A 19,041-nucleotide genomic window follows, 5' to 3' on the forward strand; every position below is an offset into this window, starting at 1 on the left:
AGGCCAACATATGATTTGTATCAAGTGGTTCATAGGCCAAATTCTTATCCAGAGAAATAGCCCTCAATGCCTTCCATTGAAATGGAAAACTAAAACAGTGTTACATCAAATATCAAATGATGTGGATTGAAATAATGCATCATGGAAAAGGGAAAAAATAATAGGCCAGCATATGATTTGTATTAAGTGGTTCATAGGCCAAATTCAATTGCAGCTATAAAAGATGAGTAATGTATCGCTATTACCATCATCATTCTTGTTTTACCTAGGGGCCCGTCCAACATACATGATACAACGGAATAGAGAACGAAAATTCTGAGACTTACGTCAGAGTTACAGCCAGTGGAAGACCTTCTGGCACAGCAACAACTACTATGGTGACCTAGAAATTTGTCTTGATAAGTTGGACAATACAAAGCTGACATAAATTAAACCAAATACCACATGTAGGAATGAATACATACCGCAACAGTAAATATTTTTACAAAACCATCAATCGCATCACCAACTTTAGTCTGTCCACGTATGAATTGCTTGCTGCCATCTGGATTTGTGGTTTTCCCCGAAAAAAATCTGCGGAAACAAAACATAAAATTCACATGTCAACTTCCACAAGGAAAATGATGGCAACATAAATAGTGCATACTAAATTCATAATTAACGTACCGGCCCACAAGAACACCCAGAACTAGAACAGCTACTGCAAGGCCAACGAAGCCAATGAACGTAGCGACCCCATTCAACCGTACCTAAACTTGGTAACAAGTGATTCAGAAACCAACTACAGTGACAAAACAAATTGTCAAGAATTTACAAAAATTTACCTGTAAAGGTGTTTCTTCACCATTGTCCTCCGATATACTTGCCATGAGTAATCCCCATTCTGTATTAATACCCACACTTGTCACCTAAAAAAAGGAGCAGCATTCCAACATACTATAAGATTGCCACATAGACATTCATCAAAGATTGCAATAGCATATTTACTTCAGGAGGATCACATGCAATCTGTAATAATTTACCTAAAAACACCAACACGCAATTTCCCGTTTTAAAATAAGTAATACACAAGGAAGTGACGACAAGAGTCTAGCATATAATAATGCATCTTAGCATCTTGTGTACTCCAGGAGAATATGTCCTCGTGAACAGGAAACAAAAAGACTCCCCATTTTAGCAACACACACACAAACACTCTTATACTTGAATTGAGTTTTTTCCTTTAAATTTATGAAAATTCTCAAGATTAAATAATAGGTAAGAGATGTAAAAAACAAGAAAATTACCAGCATGGTGCCATAACCATCAGCTACCTTGCATCCAGACATAAGATAGGGTTCTCTGGTTGAATCCTTGTGAACCTAACATGAACATAGTTGAGAGTCAATACGATCATAGAAACTAGGGTAACCATAAAATAGAGAATGCGATCATATGAAGCTTACAATTTTACTCTCCCCTGTCATACTTGATTCATCAAGTGCAAGGGAATGTCCAGCGATTACAAGTCCATCTGCAGGAATCTGTATATATGAAAGTGACCACAAAATCAATTAAAATTTGAATAAACCACCTCCAAGCTCACATTCTTCCACACAATACTCGTGGTAGAAACATTTTCAGTTATTTTTCAGGGAGTATAAAGTGGATGAGCAGCGAAACATATCTTCTTATTTACCTGATCTCCAATTTTGAGGGGCACTACATCACCAACAACTATTTCAAATATTGAAACTTTAATTCTCCGTCCATTCCTAACGACCTACAAGGAAAACCACTAAACATGAGAAAAAAATAGAAGGAAAAGTTGCAAGCATGAGGCACTATCTGTATAATACCAACCTCCATCTGTATGTTTTGTTTCTCCTCGTTCAAATTTTGAAATTGAAGTGATTGTCTGTAATCACTGACAGCTGCAAAGAAAAATTAGATGTAGCATGTCTTCTAACTGCTTAAAGTACGACAATGAAGGATGGAATAAAATGGTGATAGATAGTTTAGAAACACATAAACAGAGGCCAAGAATAATTTCACCATTCCAAATCCACTAGATCATTCAACAGAAACAAAGTCATGGCTATTACATGCAAATAAAGACAAATTGATTGAAGTATAAACAAAAATGCTAGAGCAAGAACTGGAAGCAGTAAAAATACTGGCTCACACCAGCATCCAACCTACATTATATTTCCTGCCACATAACATTACGCTGCAAAGCATACATTTTTTAGGGGTACTAAACTATTATCATCAGTATAAATCAAGCAACAGAAAGGAGAGTGAAGTAAAACAGCCACAATTGGACACAGGTCATGTTTTAAAAAACAATTCACAACCAGCATACCTGTGAATATAATGACTATAAGAACTGCTATGGCAATACTTCCTCCATCATACCAACCCTCTTTTATGCCCTAAAAATAAGAATAAATTCTCATTATATTATACCTTAAAAAAGAAACAACGAGCATGAACACATCCACATAAATGTCACTACATGATTGAATATTTTAGCATGATGATTCATGATATTAGAAACATATTTCCAATATCAAAACTACTGTAAGAAAATAACCTCAGATGGGTCAACAGCAGTAAGTTACCAAAGATACTTCTTGCAAGCAAAATAAAAGGCGAGCAAGTTTCAGTTTCATTCTACGATAATGCAAGAAATCAATAGATGACATAATACTACTTCACTATGCAGTTAAAATTATGATATCATAAACAAAACAACTAAATTCGGGAATAAAATAACCAGTATAGTACTAAAATAATATTCTCATACACACCACTGTGGTTTAAACTTTAACACAAAAAATATCCAGGAAAAACCACAAGAGATAAAGGTCGCAAACAATGCTGCCGTTACCAAATAATAAAAAAATCATTGTAATGCAAGCAGAAATAATAGACATGTAAATAATAAAAAAAAATCAATGCAATATAAGTAGAAATAACAGACATGTACACTTTATAGAGTAACAAACAGATATCTTCTTAACCTTACCTCAGTCTTTATACCCAGAGCTAAAGAAGCTGCTGCTGCAACCATCAAGATGATTAGAGTCGTGTCTCGACATGCATCCCAAACAAACCTCTGTAGGGTTCAAGCAAACCAAAATATAAGTTTTAGTATTCATTGAACATCATTTTGATGCACTAACAATACTAAGTACAGCATTAAAATCCAAATCTCACCCAAAAACTCCGCCCCTTTTTCCGAGGATATGTGTTCGATCCAAAAGCATTCTTTCGATTTACCAAGTCAGTCTCATCTTCAGGTATACCTTTTTCCGAATCGGATTTCAATTTTTCAGCCACTCCATTAACCTGATGACAAGAAAAGTAAAAGGAAATCAAGATACGTAGAATATCGAACGAGAGAGCACAAAGTTTTAATCACAGAATAAATTTAAGATGCAGCTATGTTTAACTTGCCCCTCCAATATTCTGCAGAAGAGAAAGATCATGCTCTCTGGACAATGCAACTAGTTCCTCAGCACTGATACCAAAATCCCCAAATCTAGTTGGGCTTGAAGGTACCTCCTTCGGAGTTCCTGGAACAAAGTTGATGAAAAATGACTGAATTTTCATTTGTGATTAAAAAAATAAAAAAAAATAGATAAAAAGTGACACTACAAATTGATCCTCCACAAGTGGGGAATAATAAGTCAAGAACACATCCAGAAACAAAAAAATATCCAAAACAATTGCACGTGAAACATTCAATATGTACAATATGTACAAATCCCTAGGAAAATGCGACAAAAAATATATTAATATTAATATTATGGCTCAGCGTGCTCTTACAAACTTCACTGATTCAATGATAATAAAAAGTAACATACTGACTCATGCCACCAATAACCCAAGACAACTGACAAGGTTAGGATTATGTATTGATCATAACAAAGGTGGCAAGACGCATTGTATAATACAGCCACTGTTGTTTATTGAATAAAGAACTTACAATGATGGAATGCAAAAAATAATTACCGTTTGGTCCCTGCCCGCCCGTTTGGAACAGAACTGCTGCCTGGTGAGATTTATATATACACGTGTTTAATAATCAACAAATGATCATTAATGAACCAATTTAGATTAAAACATAATTACTCGAAGGACTTGGGCGTGCATTCTGATTTTAGCAATCAATTGCTTTCTCTCCTCTTCTTTCTTCAAATCCAGTGTATAACGAAATCGCCTCGAAGCATTCAGTACAAGTGCGGCTTGCTGGAAGGAAACATTAGGATTAAAAGAAAAATAAAAGCAACACCAAAACACCAACCGTCGGCCCCGAAAAAAAAAAGGTAAACTAAACCACGATATATAATTAAATAAAATGTAATGCCCTGGTTGAAATCCAAATTAGAAAAAGAAGTAAACTACAGATAAGAACCAAATGAAGGTCATATAAAATTGCAAAAGATGTAAAAATGCTGCATGCATTCAACAATTAGACAATCCCTATGCCTTTTTATTTTAGCATATATTATCGACCTTTTTGGCCTGTTTTCATTCTTTTTTGAGGGAATAATAATTCTAAAAATATAGTCACTGTTTTGTTCTAATTCGATAAGCTCGAAGTGTCTTCTTTGGAAATGTGTTTTCTGAAGATTGCAGAATTCGAATAACGTCTGACTTATACATGTCAAATCATGAAAAATGTCTTGAATTAATCGGTTTTTTTAACATGAGTGATATTTTAAAATGTCCTAGCCCATGTTTCTCGGAAGCTTTGGATTTGTTTGGTTTTGCTTTCCAGAAAAATATATTACATCCTTGGAAAGAAAATCTATCACATCATCCTATTTACATTTTCATCCAAATAATATGCTTCCAAACGTTTCACGTATCCTATTATAATATGCATTTTAGTTGTTTTTTAATCACAAATGCTTTAAGCCAACTTTGTGCTGGCTGAGTTGGCAACCTATTCTTTGCCCTGATACATGACTGTCTTTCGACTCAGATGATAATAGTGATCGGATTAAGTTTTTGTCAACAAGCAAGCTGAGGATTCCTCGAAATAGAAAAACATTCACAGAGTCGTTTTGTGATTCGACATTTGATGAACTAAGCTAGTGTGTCTGTACTGGTATTTGATTCTTAATTCTGATGTACTTGTTATGCTTGTTTCAAAGATGCTGATTTTGTTCAGCTCAATTTATGGTATTTTGTTCCACTATGGTGAAGCTCCGTTTTCTACTTGAAAAGATTAGTTTCATTTCCGTAAATTAAATTCTATCTCAGCTACTCTTGCGGTGGTAGAGCGAGCATTTTGATGACGCACTGGGAAGAGATCTTCACTTCCATTCGCAAGTAATGTATTTACCTTGCCCTCCATCCAGGCAAAAAGAGCTCCTTCTCAAGCCCCACGGCATGGTAGGTACAATGATAAAACACAAGAAGATAAATGAGAGGCCAGGAGTTCACATTTCAATGGCATCTTATGAGAGAGACTTATTCCTGGAACGTAAATCCTACTAGGAATGGGACAAACCCGAGTCAGTTCTAAAAGTGTATAAGTTATGACCGCATTCGGATTCACACGGGAGAGAATCAGGGGAGGAAGAAGGAAACGAGATCATTCTCACGCCTCAACCACTCATCCGGGTAAGAGGACTTCTACTCCTGTCTATACAAAAATGTAAGTTCCGTTCCATGTGCATCAATGCACTTTTGACTCAACTGTTTCTCCCCACGAGAGGAAGCATTTAGTTACACTTGAATTAGCCTAAGCTCGTTTCCATTTTCGGTCTCAGGTACCCTTTCGGTTGAGTGTGTTCTCAATTTGCATTTGTCCCACTTGAAGCCATGTTCCATTCTCAGACACATCTTATCAATTCCGATTAAGCGTAGGCGTGATTAACAATTTATCGTAGATTGTACATTTTATTTCTATGTTTATGTTTCATTTTCTTATCTTATTATTAGTAAAAAATTACAACAAAAAAAATGAGAGAGGAAAGAAAGAAAACAACAAGCAATACCCGCGAGCTCCCACACACATACATAAAACATATAAACATAATAAAATTTACCAAATAATCTAAACAAGGAAGAAATAATATGATAAACTTACCCTCCACCTACGCAACCGATCAGCCGGAGCGCTTTTCGTCCGGAAAATATCGAAGGGCCCCAAGCCTTCTTCATCATCCTCAGCATAATCTCGGCGACTTCCACCGCCTTCCAGGTCATTCTGGTGGCGCCTGTACGGCGACGTTTTGTGTTCACCGCTCATATTAAGTCGCAGGAGAGATGACACTGCCAGTCACTGTCAAACCAAATCCACTGCAAAAACGAAAAGCCGCATATTCAACATCGCGACAAATGCAGCCACAATCATGTGCTTCAAAGTTGATTTACTTCGTCTTTTTTTTTCCTTATCATTTCGTCTCGACTTCATTCGCTTCGAGCAAACAAAACCGTAGCGTCTTCGATCGAAAGAAGGAAAAACGTCGGAAATTAAAGAGATTCAAACCTGCAGAATCGATGAAACCGACACGGCGGCGACTGCCGACGAAGGAAAAGCAGAATGGGCGGTGGTGACGGTGGGTGAAAGGAGAAACTTCAGAGAAACTTCCTACAACTGCAGCGAAGCATTGTCTTTGTGTTATTTTTATATAATAAATCTCGAAACGTCTTTTTCTTTTTTCAAAATCGGGTTTAAAGTATTTAATTAATTGATTATTATAATTTTCTGGATTTTGAAGTGGGCCCCACTTTGTATACGTGGGATGCTTTGCCCCGATTTCAAATTTTGTGTTACGGATTTTTATTTTTATTTTTGACAAACGGTTACGGATTTTTAAAAGAGAGATATTGAGGATCTGATAAAATTTTTGCATAAAATAAGATTGTGTTAATTTATTTTTTATTATGAATTTATACGATTAAATTTTTTTTAATCGATCCTAAAATTTATATGTTTTCCAAACGTTCCGATGTTTTTTATAAGGGTTAATAAAAAAATAGGCAAAATAAAATAAGCCAATGAACTGTTTTATAAGTTTTATAATCTATAAAATATTTATGACAAAGCATCGAGTTTGTTCGACTGGGCCTTATCTTAAATATTTTACACTCTTCGAGATGTTTCTATCTTATTATTTTTCAATAAAATATAATTCTCATAGCATAAAAACTTTAGGAAAAGTTTGCATAGAAGAGTTTGATTTGAGATTATTTACGGATATATGGGGAAAATGAGATCAATAAAGATCTGTATAATATAAAATATTATTATGTCATTTCATTAACCAAAAAAAAAGAAATAAATCTTTTGTGAGAATATCATTTCACGGATGTGATAAAAATGATTGTTTTAAATGAGTTTTTATGTTTTAAAATTATTAAATAAATATCTAATAAATTATTTTTGAAACAACATATAAATACAAGCAAACATGTTCCAAATTTCAAGAATCAATTATAACAAATTTGTTTTTCGTAAACAAAAATTTAATAAAATATATTTCTTCGAAATACACGCGGCAACCTTTGATCCCACTTGGGGATACTTTTCATTAGATTAACCATACGTGTCTAGGACACGTAGTTAATAAAAAAAATCATATCATACGTTATAAAGGCTCCGTTTGAATTTGACAGACATTTTTTAAAAAAAGCATTTTTTTAAGCTATAATTTTTGGCTTTTGAAAAAGCTCTAATTTTGACTTAAAAAAGTGCTTATTTAAGCACTTTTCTGGTCAACCAAACACTTTATTAAATGAAAAGCACTTAAAAAAGTGTTTTTTTGCCATGGCTTTTGAAACCAAACGGGGCCAAAAGGTAATCATCCTCTAATCCCATTTAAGTGATGTGTTACGCTGGAAAACGACTGGAAATTGAAATTAATATTTGACTACTCATTAGTTATTAGATTAAATAATTAATTCAATTTAATATGCTGAAATTAATGTGACTGGCATAAATTCAAAATTAGAAGATGTGGCGAGATCAAAATTTTGAAAGTTTGAATTACTCTTAGAAAGCTAAAATCATCATGCTTTCGTGGGATTATTCTATGATATACCTGGAGTACTTCTCCCCCCATGATATGGTCAAATATCAATCATTGGATCATCAATACATATGTCAATTTTCATAAAAATATATGGATCCCACGTGATCTAATGGTATTGAAATAGGGAAAAAAATACTCTCGGTGTAGCATAAACTAACCCGCTTCGCTTCCGTGAATACAAACAAATAGATAAAACATAAAAATTTAGACAAGACAAAAAAAACCTCACGAATCAATTTAATGATGAATATTCTATCCGATTTGTTCTAGAAAATAATATTTTTTTAAACAAAGCTCGTAGATATGTAAAATTTTATTTTCCTTTTTCTCGGAAAATATAATTAAAGGAGAGATATTGCATGGTGAATAAGAATTTTGGTATCTACCTTTTTGGTAGTAAAATAATATTCTTTATAAAAAAAAGCTTATAATATTCCCTCTATTTTTGTAAGCATCGACGCGTATAAGGATTTCTTTAGTAAAAAAATACAATATATAATTTGGTGGATTTTTATTTAGCTGTTGCCAGATAGTATAGTAATCGATAAATAATGTATTGAGGAAATCATTTCCTAATATGAATTTTCTTCGACCTTGACAACTCAAAAGTATTCCACATGACACGATGTATGATAATGAAGTAAAATAATGTCATCTTACTGTATATTATCAGATATTTAAATGGTAATATAATAAGTTTCCTTTAAAATAAAATAAAATAATAAATAAAAAAAGAAATAGTACCGGAAAAAGGACCTGGAATAAAATAGTGTGTCTTTTTACGTGTCGCGTTTTGGGAAATTCCACGGGAAAATAAATTAAAACAAAATTCAAAATATTATGCAATTTAGGCGAACATATACTTTGCGTGTCTTCACGATTGTTTCAGTCTATATACAGGTGGATCACATGACAAGGAAAGTGCTGTTCATGAATATGTTCGAGGATGTTAAATTAGTTATTTACATGCCGTACCTATAACGTACCAATAAGGTTTTGTTGATATGATTTTACTACGGATTTGTATAGATAATTTATCTAACTCATATTTATAATAAAAAAATAATAATATTTTTAGATCGAAATAAATAAGATATTTGGCTTACAAAATTGATTCGTAAAATCATCTCATTATAGTTTTATGTAATGTATTTGCCATTTATTTTTCTTATCAACTATAAAAATTATGATATATATGAACTGCAAATACATGAAATGTAAGAGAGGTAAAAGCATATAACATACGGATCTAAATATATGAAAAATTCGATTCAACGGTGAGATTTTAAGTGTATGATAAATGTTGTATAATAAAATGTAATATCATAAATATATGGAAAATTCGATTCAACGGTGAGACTTTAAGTGTATAATAAATATTGTTTGATCAACGGTGAGATTTTAAGCGTATGATAAATGTTGTATAATAAAATGTAATATCATAAATATATGGAAAATTTGATTCAACGGTGAGACTTTAAGTGTATGATAAATATTGTTTGATCATCAACTTAAATTCATTAGGATCGTTAGGCCGACGACGTGTAGCTTAACGGACGCCGATATTACAAGTATGAAATGAAATTTCGATTTTCGAGACTCGATTATAGGAGTCTCAATTCAACCGAAAAAAATATTAATTCATTTGGGACTCGTTTGGGATCGTTGTCCTGACTCCCGTGTAAGAACCTTATGCATGGGTTGAATTTCCTAGTGTAATATAATAATCTTAAATTCGAATTTGAAATGCTTCTATTTTTAGAAAATTTTATAGATGATAGTGACCGACAACAGATTCAATAACAGATTCATTTAGGGGTAAGCGATTCAATTAGTTATTTATTTTTTGTAATAATCTTATAATAATGCTAGAAGTACAACCAATATATCGTACAACGATATTTACAACAATTATGTCGTGATATTTTGCTATTATCTCGTGAGATTTTGATATGATATCGTGAGATTTTGCATTTAATGTATCGTGAGATTTTATAAATTAAAATTTTTTATTAAATTTTTTGTGGTGTAAAAATTGTTGTACAAATTTGGTTGTACATGTAGCATTGCTTATAATCTTATTATTAGGGGTTGGACCACAGCTATATATAGAACGCGCCAGATCTTTAGCGTTGGCAAATTTATTTATTTTTATTATTTATTTTAATTACTTTGATAATTAATTAGGATATATTTTGCATTTGGAAATTTTAATCCTGAATAATTTTTTTCAATAAATAATTAAATTAGTTATTATTTTATTTACAAGCGAGTATCTAACCATTGAATTAACATCCAATTAAAATTATTATTAATGCAAATAATCATTTACCTAAACTATATTAGTTGTTTAAATCAATTATTTATTATATCGAATTTGTTACATAAATTAATTAAACGTAGATTTATTTTATTGATATTTTAATGAATGTGTAAATGAACATTTTTTTGGAACTAAATAACTGTCGTAAATAAAAATGGACTACAGAATATTCCTTCCAAAGACGGGTTTACAGCAGATTAGTTTAAAAAAATAAAGGGTTCTATTTTTAAATTAAAAAATATTGGTTCTATATTTGGTGCAAAGAGTGATTATTTTAGTACAAAACATGCGTTAAAATAGATCTAACTACTACAGTTTTGCTATGGTAAGCAACCACCTTGAGTATTTATGTGAACACTGCGGATGTGGCATCTTATGCATCTAATAGGTGAACGCCATGTGTTGTATTATTCAGAGATATTACTTATTTAATTTTGAGGTTTATGTGGATCGAATGATTCACATCTAGAGATATGTCTCGGGTCAAATTTGATTATGTAGTAGTATGTTTGGTTTCATGAAAAATTAGATTTGAATTTGGAATTGAAATTGAAATTGGATTTGATTTTCAAAATCCATGGAATTGAAACATTTTAGTGTTTGGAAAATTTTTGAAATATAATCGTGAAAATTGACACTATAGATTTTGAACAAGTAGTATTTTGTAACATTTTTAAAGAATACTTGAAATGAGTAAGTTTTTTTATTGTTTTTAAAACTCAAATAACATTAAATTCCGTGAAATTCGACCTAAATTCCACCAAATATCAATCTCATTTTGAAACCTCGTTTTACCAAACGCTAAAACCGTATTTTCAATTTCAAATCCCCTCCAAACCCATTCCACCAAACACGTGTCAAGAACCAAAACCCGATTAGCTCAAATTTTGGAAGACCCGTACCCGAAAGTAATTAACGGATTAAACTTGTCAGATTGTCAAACGTGTGTATGATACAAATTCAATTCTGTTGGCATCTCTAATTTTTAACTAGTAAATGGGCAAATGACAGGTTGAGCAAGTGCTGAGTTTTGGGCTAACTCGTCCAAAAATGTTAAATATAACTAAAAATTAATATGTTAACTCGTCCGTCGAATAAATGAATTGAGTTGACAATTTTTCAACCAAACCAACGAGTGAACTCGTCCCATACCATCAACTGATGTATTTTAGTGGTTTGCGGGTTTATCCATTCAGTCGGTCTGTTTGACAACTGAACTCTATTATTAATACTTTAACATAATTATAAATATTTTATACGTTTTTCTTATTTCATTCAAGTTAAAATAATCGTATATGATTAAAACTTATAATAAAAATCATATATTATATTATATATATAAATATATGGAAGCGTAATGCATGCTCCATAAAACTAATGTATTTATATATTTAAAATTAAAATTAAAATTAATATATATATATATATACATATATATACACACACGTATAAGCATAGGAAATAAAGGAGAAAGATATGGAAAATGAGAAGAATACATACCTGCAATGAAAAAGGGGCCACTCTCAGTTTTATTCGGCGCAAGTACTATATCTATTTTTGAAAAGGGAAAGCTGCAATTTACCAAAAATGGAAATATGGTTACATTTCAAACCTCCTCCTCTTTTCCAATCACTGAACATTATTGCATTTGTTTTTATTCACCTTCAATTCATAGCCCAAAAAATTTTCCATTTGCAGATTTAGTTAGTGTTTGACAAAGCTTTCAGAAATTTTGTTAAAAAAAAGTTGATAAATGCTTCCTAAAAGTTCTACCAAACAATACCCTAAAGCCCGTTTGAAAATTGAAGCCAGATTAAGAAAATCACTTTTTTTTTTAATGAAAAGTGCTTTTGTAATTAAATTTATGTTTGGATGAGCTTCTAATTGATTTAAAAACACTTAATTAAGCTGAAACTGGGGTTTTTTCAAAAGCTCAAATATGTGACTTTATTCAAAAGCATTTTTTTTAAATAAAACACTTATGAAACCAAACGCACTCTTAGTCTAGTTGAGTTGGTCGGTTTTTATTTCTAATGTTTTTTTAATTGAGTTCTGACGTTGGCTACATTACTAACATCTAACGCCACATTAGCAATTTACAATCGAAGATGAACTTGATATGAGTCAATCGGGTCAGACTCAAGTCTAAAAAAGAGCCCAAAACAAAATGCAATCTACATATTGTTTTTTTCCCTCAATTTTTATGATACCTTGAAAAATCATTTCAAAGTAATTTTAAAATTTTACTTAAGATGATTTTCATGAATTAGTATATACACGCACGTACATAACAATTTTGTCACACACACACACACACACATACACACACACACATATATATATATATGTATATATATATATATATATATTCAATAAACAATTATACTAAATCATAGATTTTGTTTAACTAAGTTTATGCATTATAAATTTAGTTTAAAAAATTCATATATAATCAAAAAGAAAAAATGCGTTTTTTTTTTCATTAATTGTTATGAAGCTCAATTTTTAGAGTCAACTCAGCCCTTAAAATCTAAGGTACGGAATTGTTTAAAGTACCAAATCATCAATTTTCGATGACAAATCAAAACTCGATGACATATAACTAAAACCGATACCAAAAACCAACTTATTGTACTAACATCGCAAACCGAAAAATACTTCTGACTAAAAATGGAAATGGACAAGCTTGCATCACCAAATCCTCAATTTTCCCCTCTCAAAACGAATAAAAGTCATGATTAATTTACAAAACTCCGATTTCTCGAAATATATTAAGATCAATCATTCAACTACAATATTAAGGCAGTGTTTGAGAGAGATTTTAGAAAGCATTTCTCAACTTTTTATTAACAAAATTTTAAAATTTTGTGAAATTTTGTTAATAAAAAGCTGAAAAGAGCAACCTAGAAGCTCTCCCAAACACTCCGACTCTATGAAAACAAGAAATCAATTAATAAATGCACTTTCTAATTGAAACATTGTTATAAATGACCATTAAGTAATCAAGCTAGCTAGTTTTGAAATGAAAATGATAAGTACTTCTTTTTTAAACACATATAAAAATAAAAATAAAAATCTCACGTAAGTCAGCGAAATATTACACATTTAGGTAGCGTTTGCAACCTCTAAAAATAAGTGATTATGGAGATTCTCTTCACAAATTAATGAAAAGAATCTCCATAATCACTTATTTTTAGAGGTTACAAACACTACCTTAATTTTCCAAAATAACTCTTATCATAAAATTAATTAATTATGAAGAGATTATGCTCACCAAATTTGTGCGGCAATTAATGGAGCAGCTAGCTCCTCTCTCTAAAGCTGTATTATGAATTTTTGATCGTCGTAGAGTTCTTCCTGCAGACACAAATGCGACTTTTATACACGTTTTGTGGGGGTCACTAAATTCCACTTCAAGCAAAGTATAACGCGCAGATGAACCAAAAACGCATTTATTTATTTATTTATTTATTTATTTATTTATTTATTTATTCATTTATCAGTATCTCCGTTTTTAAAAAATAAAATAAAATTCATTACCATTGTGATAATATTTTAGTTTGAAAAGCAAAATAAAGGAGTGTCTTTTGAAATTAGATAAAGTGAAAAGCTCATGTAAGCTTGCATTCGGATTTATGGATTTCGAACTCGTGATTTTATATTAGTTGGATTAATATGGATAGAACAATCTCGAATGAGTTTCAGATTTATTATATATCAATTATCAAAATCAAATTCTTTCGTCCACGTACAATCTAAAATTACGGTAAACATGACATTTTTCATATTGAATATATTTCGACAAAATTTGTAAACTTTATTGATTAGTAGAAATGTCACTGGTTACAAGTTAGTCTAACCATAATGGAGTGTTCCCAGACACCCCAACAAAAAAGTGTAAGAGAAAAAACAACAAATTTTGCCAAGAAGTAAGCAACTTTATTTGCTGATCTCCTAGCATGAAAAAACGACGAACTAAAAAATGGACAAAATTAAGGGAACATGTGCAATCACCGAACCCCTCGACTCCGTCTTTGTTCGACATTCTACGGAAGTTGGAATTCATCACCTCTCTTGGTTTAAAATATTTTCGATTAAATGTAATATATCACACAACTGGAAAATATTATATGTATTTTAGTTTTATCTTTTCATACTCATCGAGTCATCGTTGGAGATTACGATATCACTAAGAAAAAAAAATCAAATTTCATATACCAAAAATATTATTTATAATATGTCTCTTTTTTCTTTTATTTTTATATTTTTTAAACCAAAATTAAAGGCATGAAACTCGGTGGGAGATCACGGAAGTCGTTGCTCGACAAGAAGCAAGATAATTTGTGTTTTTCATGAGTACATATTAATGTAAGGGAAATTGCTTTTTTTTTTTTTTGAATTTTGTCACTTTGCGATTTAAGTCTTTTATATTTTTAGATTTTAGTTTTAGCCCGCTGTCCTTATTTTTTTTGGCAATTTAAGTTCTTTTTTCGACGTGACGCTGACGTGTCACCAATTCAGTGCTGATATGGAGCTAACGTGTACAGTGTCACGTAAGCATTTTCGAATAAAAAAAGACCGAAATTGTAAAAAATTAAAACGTGCAGGACTAAAACTGAAATATGAAAACATAGATGACCAAAATCGCAAAGTAACAAACATACATGACCAAATTTGCAGTTTTTCCTTAATGTAATGATGTTGTACGTTCGTCATGTATGAAACATATCAATGATATCAGTGATATATATACTCTAAAAAAAAGATATCAGTGATATATATTTTTTAATATGTATAGTTGTTAAGAAATTAAAATTTGATCTATCTTGACCCCAAAAGTTAGCTCAAAAGAAGGAGGGTTGTCCAAGATCATATATTGAAATCTCAGGAATTTTATCCTACAAACGTGGAACATATTTCAACACACCCTCCCACGCTCAGGAATGAACATCTGGAACGTGAAAATATTAACGGGTTGCCCAACTGTGGACAACCTAATTATGGACAGTCCAACACATTCTGCGGGTATGAGCTCTGATACCATGTTAAGAAATTAGAATTAGATCTAACTCAACCCCAAAAGCTAACTCAAGAGACGAGGAGGGTTGTTCTTGTCTATCCAAAGGACTCTAAAAAACATTATACAACCGATGTGTGACATATTTCAACAATAGTCAATCAAAAATCAAACATATTGTATTTTACTATATCCATTAAAATTATCAAAAAGAGTTTTTTCTAGAGTACTCATGCATTATAATATAGAATAGATATTAGTCTTCGTGTGCACACATTACGTGCATGCCCAATCGTTTTTTTTTATATATAAGGACTCTTATTAAAAATTTGAAGCAGAAGTTGAAATCTGAATTTTTTTTCATTTTACATATGTTTTTTATGTATTTTTTTACATATGTTTAATTTTTCATGAAACAATAAATAAAAATAAGGAAATGAAGAAAAATTAAAAAAAAAAGATATTTTGGGGACAAAAAATTATACCAAGACACTTTTGTCTCGCTTGGAGCCGTCAATTTGGGTTAGGCCCGTCGGATCTGCCCGGCCCGCCACACAATTTAAGTGGGTTGAGTTGAAATTTTTTCAACCCAACAAAAGGTGGGCCTAGATGGGCCAACCCGCCTAGGCCCGTGACCCGCGCGGGTTGGCCCGCGGGCCTGGAGAATTAATATTTTATTTTAAATTTTATTGTGATAAATGTATTTATTAATAAAATTTAGTGAATTTTTTTTATATTAATTACTTTATATAAAATTTACATATATGAAATCAATAATTAAAATTTTTATTAATATGTTTCTATTAATATTTATTTATGAAATGATATTTATAATTAATTATAATAATTTTTATTTTTTTTATTTGTAATAAACCAACCCCCGGGCCGGCCCGCCTAACCCGCAATCTACCTTGAGTTGGGTTGGGTTGAGGATTTTCAGCCCGTCGAGATGGTGGGTCGACCCACCCTCGACCCGCAAAAGGTGGATTTTTGGGTGGGTCGACCCGCCCCGCCCCGCCATGAGTTGGCCCGTCTGAGATTCTTGCTATATGAGTAAGTCTATTGGAGTACGTTTATTTAGGTGTAATTGTAATTGGGGGGAAATGCATTTACTTTATTTTTGCTATAACGAATTATATTGTGTTCATCTTTTGGTGCATTAATTTGAATGAATTGATGAATTTCAAATTTTTGAATGGATTCCCGCCTAACCCGCAACCTACCTTGGGTTGGGTTGGGTTGAGAATTTTCAGCCCGCCGAAATGGTGGGTCGACCCGCCCTCGACCCGCAAAGGTGGATTTTTGGTGGGTTGACCCGCCCCGCCCCACCCCGCCCTGAGTTGGCCCGTCTGAGATTCTTGCTATATGAGTAAGTCTATTGGAGTACGTTTATTTAGGTGTAATTGTAATTGGGGGGAAATGCATTTACTTTATTTTTGCTATAACGAATTATATTGTGTTCATCTTTTGGTGCATTAATTTGAATGAATTGATGAATTTCAAATTTTTGAATGGATTAAATTTCAGTATATTGAAAAATTATTTTATATCAAGTTAAATGTTTTCTATAATAATTGTGATTGAACTAAAATATTGCATCCATCTTCGACGACATCATTTGGAATACATCCACATGTCGGTGAGATGTCTAAGATCTTATAATATTTTATTTTATTATCGAAAAAAATTTATAAATATTTTCGTCCCTAATTTATAAATGGAATAAATTTATATGATTGAGTGATCAAATGATTATTTAACTTATTTTTAAATTTAAAATAAAAATTTTAATTCATCAATCTTCAAAAAAAATTATGTAATTGTGTGAGTTATTCACTAATTTTGGTGAAGTTGATGTAAGATCGTAGTACGTGGCCAAATACACTTTTTGGTGAGTTTCTACCTGTAAAATCCACTATCCAGCAATGATATTTCATAAGAACAACACATGCTGCTTTCAAACTCCGCCTTTCCCCCCTCTCTCTCTCTCTCTCAATAAAAAATTATAAATAAATTAGAACTCTTGGAAGAAAACACATTTTAAAGGTTATTCTCAAATGATACATTTTAAATATAGATATTTTTCATCATACGTGAAAATCAGTGGAAGAAAAGTAAAACCCTCATCATACGTATATCGAAAAATATTCATTTTTAGATACACATTTAAAATAATAACCCAAGGCATTTCCTCCCGAAGATAACATGATTAGAACAAGAGTGTTTGTCACGACCATTTAGTGGGCTGCCACTTTTAATTCAATTAATTATAACAACAAAATAGTAATAATAGTACTGTTTGTTATAATTTATATTGGCGGGCCATCGTGATTCGTGGCGTCATGTCAACCGATGCATGCATGCAGCTTCCACTAATAAGTTCAGTACGGGATCAAAATTTTCCGAATTTCATTAAACTATTATCTATTTTTATATTATTATATCTTATAACAATAATAATAAATTAAATATAAAAATCTTGTATATCAATAAACTTGATATATATTACATAAGTATAAGTATGCGGTAGAATATGTATGTCTTGGCGTTTTGAGTCTCGACGGTACATATTTGAACTTATAATTTTGGATATTCAACATGTTTACGTTCACCTTAAATATTATTAAATATTTTTGGGCTCGAAGACTCTAGGCCTAAACTGTTTTTATAACTTATATATTAATTCAGACGCAATGAATGGCCTGTTTTGAACCAAATAAGAGTGTGAACGAAGTAAATATATAATGAGTTCGAGTAATTCGTTGGATCCAAATAATTAACGCCACCTAACTCTAAAATAAATCACAATATTTAGCAAGTACTTCTCACTTTATAGTTTATATGTAACTTTCGACGAGAAACATTCGATTTTGATTTTATATGTTTGTTGCTTTGTAATTATTGGTCTTTTGTTTTTCAATTTTAGTTTTAGTTTTGTATCTTTTAATTTTTGACAATAATTTTATTGGAAGAGATTATATGACAAAGCAATGTCGCAATCACGTCGGTGCTATGACAGCTTCACGTTGGGGAAAAAAAATAAAATTGCAAAAATGATAATGATAATAGATCAAAACTGGAATTTAATAACATAAAAAGCCAAAATCTCTGAGAGACAAACATATAAAAGTTTATGACTGATATTATAATCTTCCCAATTTTTGAGTCAAAACTCGGTAATTTCTGGCCTTTTTCCTGCTAACAAAAGCTAGAAATTTATCTGGTTTACGTGTGATAGATCACCAATTGTATTGTTGGATATTACAGAATCTAGCTTATTATAATTGATTGGTCATAATTATAAACTTTCAGTACTGCTGGAATAAATACCCATAGATTATCAAATCTTTAAATCGATTGGAGTCCTCAAAACTATATATTTAAAATAACTGGATTAATTATTAGTTTCCAAGCCAAAAAATCAAATCTGGAATAAAAGGATAAAGAATACGCGCTTGCTTAACGAAGACTTAATGCTAATTTGATGATAATATATATATATCTATCTATCATATTAGTGGGAAAAGCGTCGCATACCTTTAAATTAGAGGAAGCAATTCCATGCTTTTTCGATGCAACAAACACCTCAACTTTGATATATATGTTTAACCTCAACTTTGAGAATTCTTTGATCCCTCTGGCTTTACTCCTTCCATATTTATATA

General features: G+C 31.5%; 1 protein-coding gene across 1 annotated transcript in view; it reads right to left on the minus strand.

The window, feature by feature from the left end:
- LOC140893393 (calcium-transporting ATPase 10, plasma membrane-type-like) overlaps positions 1 to 19,041 on the minus strand; it is a 28,227-nt gene extending 9,186 nt beyond the window's left edge. Inside the window, exons 1-19 of the mRNA XM_073302457.1 lie at positions 18,914 to 19,041; positions 13,634 to 13,716; positions 11,860 to 11,930; positions 6,491 to 6,598; positions 6,089 to 6,300; positions 4,120 to 4,236; positions 4,000 to 4,039; positions 3,442 to 3,560; positions 3,202 to 3,333; positions 3,011 to 3,100; positions 2,345 to 2,414; positions 1,843 to 1,913; positions 1,679 to 1,762; positions 1,446 to 1,523; positions 1,287 to 1,361; positions 825 to 908; positions 667 to 749; positions 465 to 573; positions 327 to 382 (exon numbers count right to left, since the gene is read on the minus strand). Coding sequence (XP_073158558.1) covers positions 327 to 382; positions 465 to 573; positions 667 to 749; positions 825 to 908; positions 1,287 to 1,361; positions 1,446 to 1,523; positions 1,679 to 1,762; positions 1,843 to 1,913; positions 2,345 to 2,414; positions 3,011 to 3,100; positions 3,202 to 3,333; positions 3,442 to 3,560; positions 4,000 to 4,039; positions 4,120 to 4,236; positions 6,089 to 6,250 — 1,370 coding nt within the window. The 5' untranslated portion in view covers positions 6,251 to 6,300; positions 6,491 to 6,598; positions 11,860 to 11,930; positions 13,634 to 13,716; positions 18,914 to 19,041. The remainder of the gene's footprint in view (positions 1 to 326; positions 383 to 464; positions 574 to 666; positions 750 to 824; positions 909 to 1,286; positions 1,362 to 1,445; positions 1,524 to 1,678; positions 1,763 to 1,842; positions 1,914 to 2,344; positions 2,415 to 3,010; positions 3,101 to 3,201; positions 3,334 to 3,441; positions 3,561 to 3,999; positions 4,040 to 4,119; positions 4,237 to 6,088; positions 6,301 to 6,490; positions 6,599 to 11,859; positions 11,931 to 13,633; positions 13,717 to 18,913) is intronic.

Source organism: Henckelia pumila, chromosome 3 (genome assembly GCF_033568475.1).
Source record: "Henckelia pumila isolate YLH828 chromosome 3, ASM3356847v2, whole genome shotgun sequence".
Classification (NCBI taxonomy): domain Eukaryota; kingdom Viridiplantae; phylum Streptophyta; class Magnoliopsida; order Lamiales; family Gesneriaceae; genus Henckelia; species Henckelia pumila.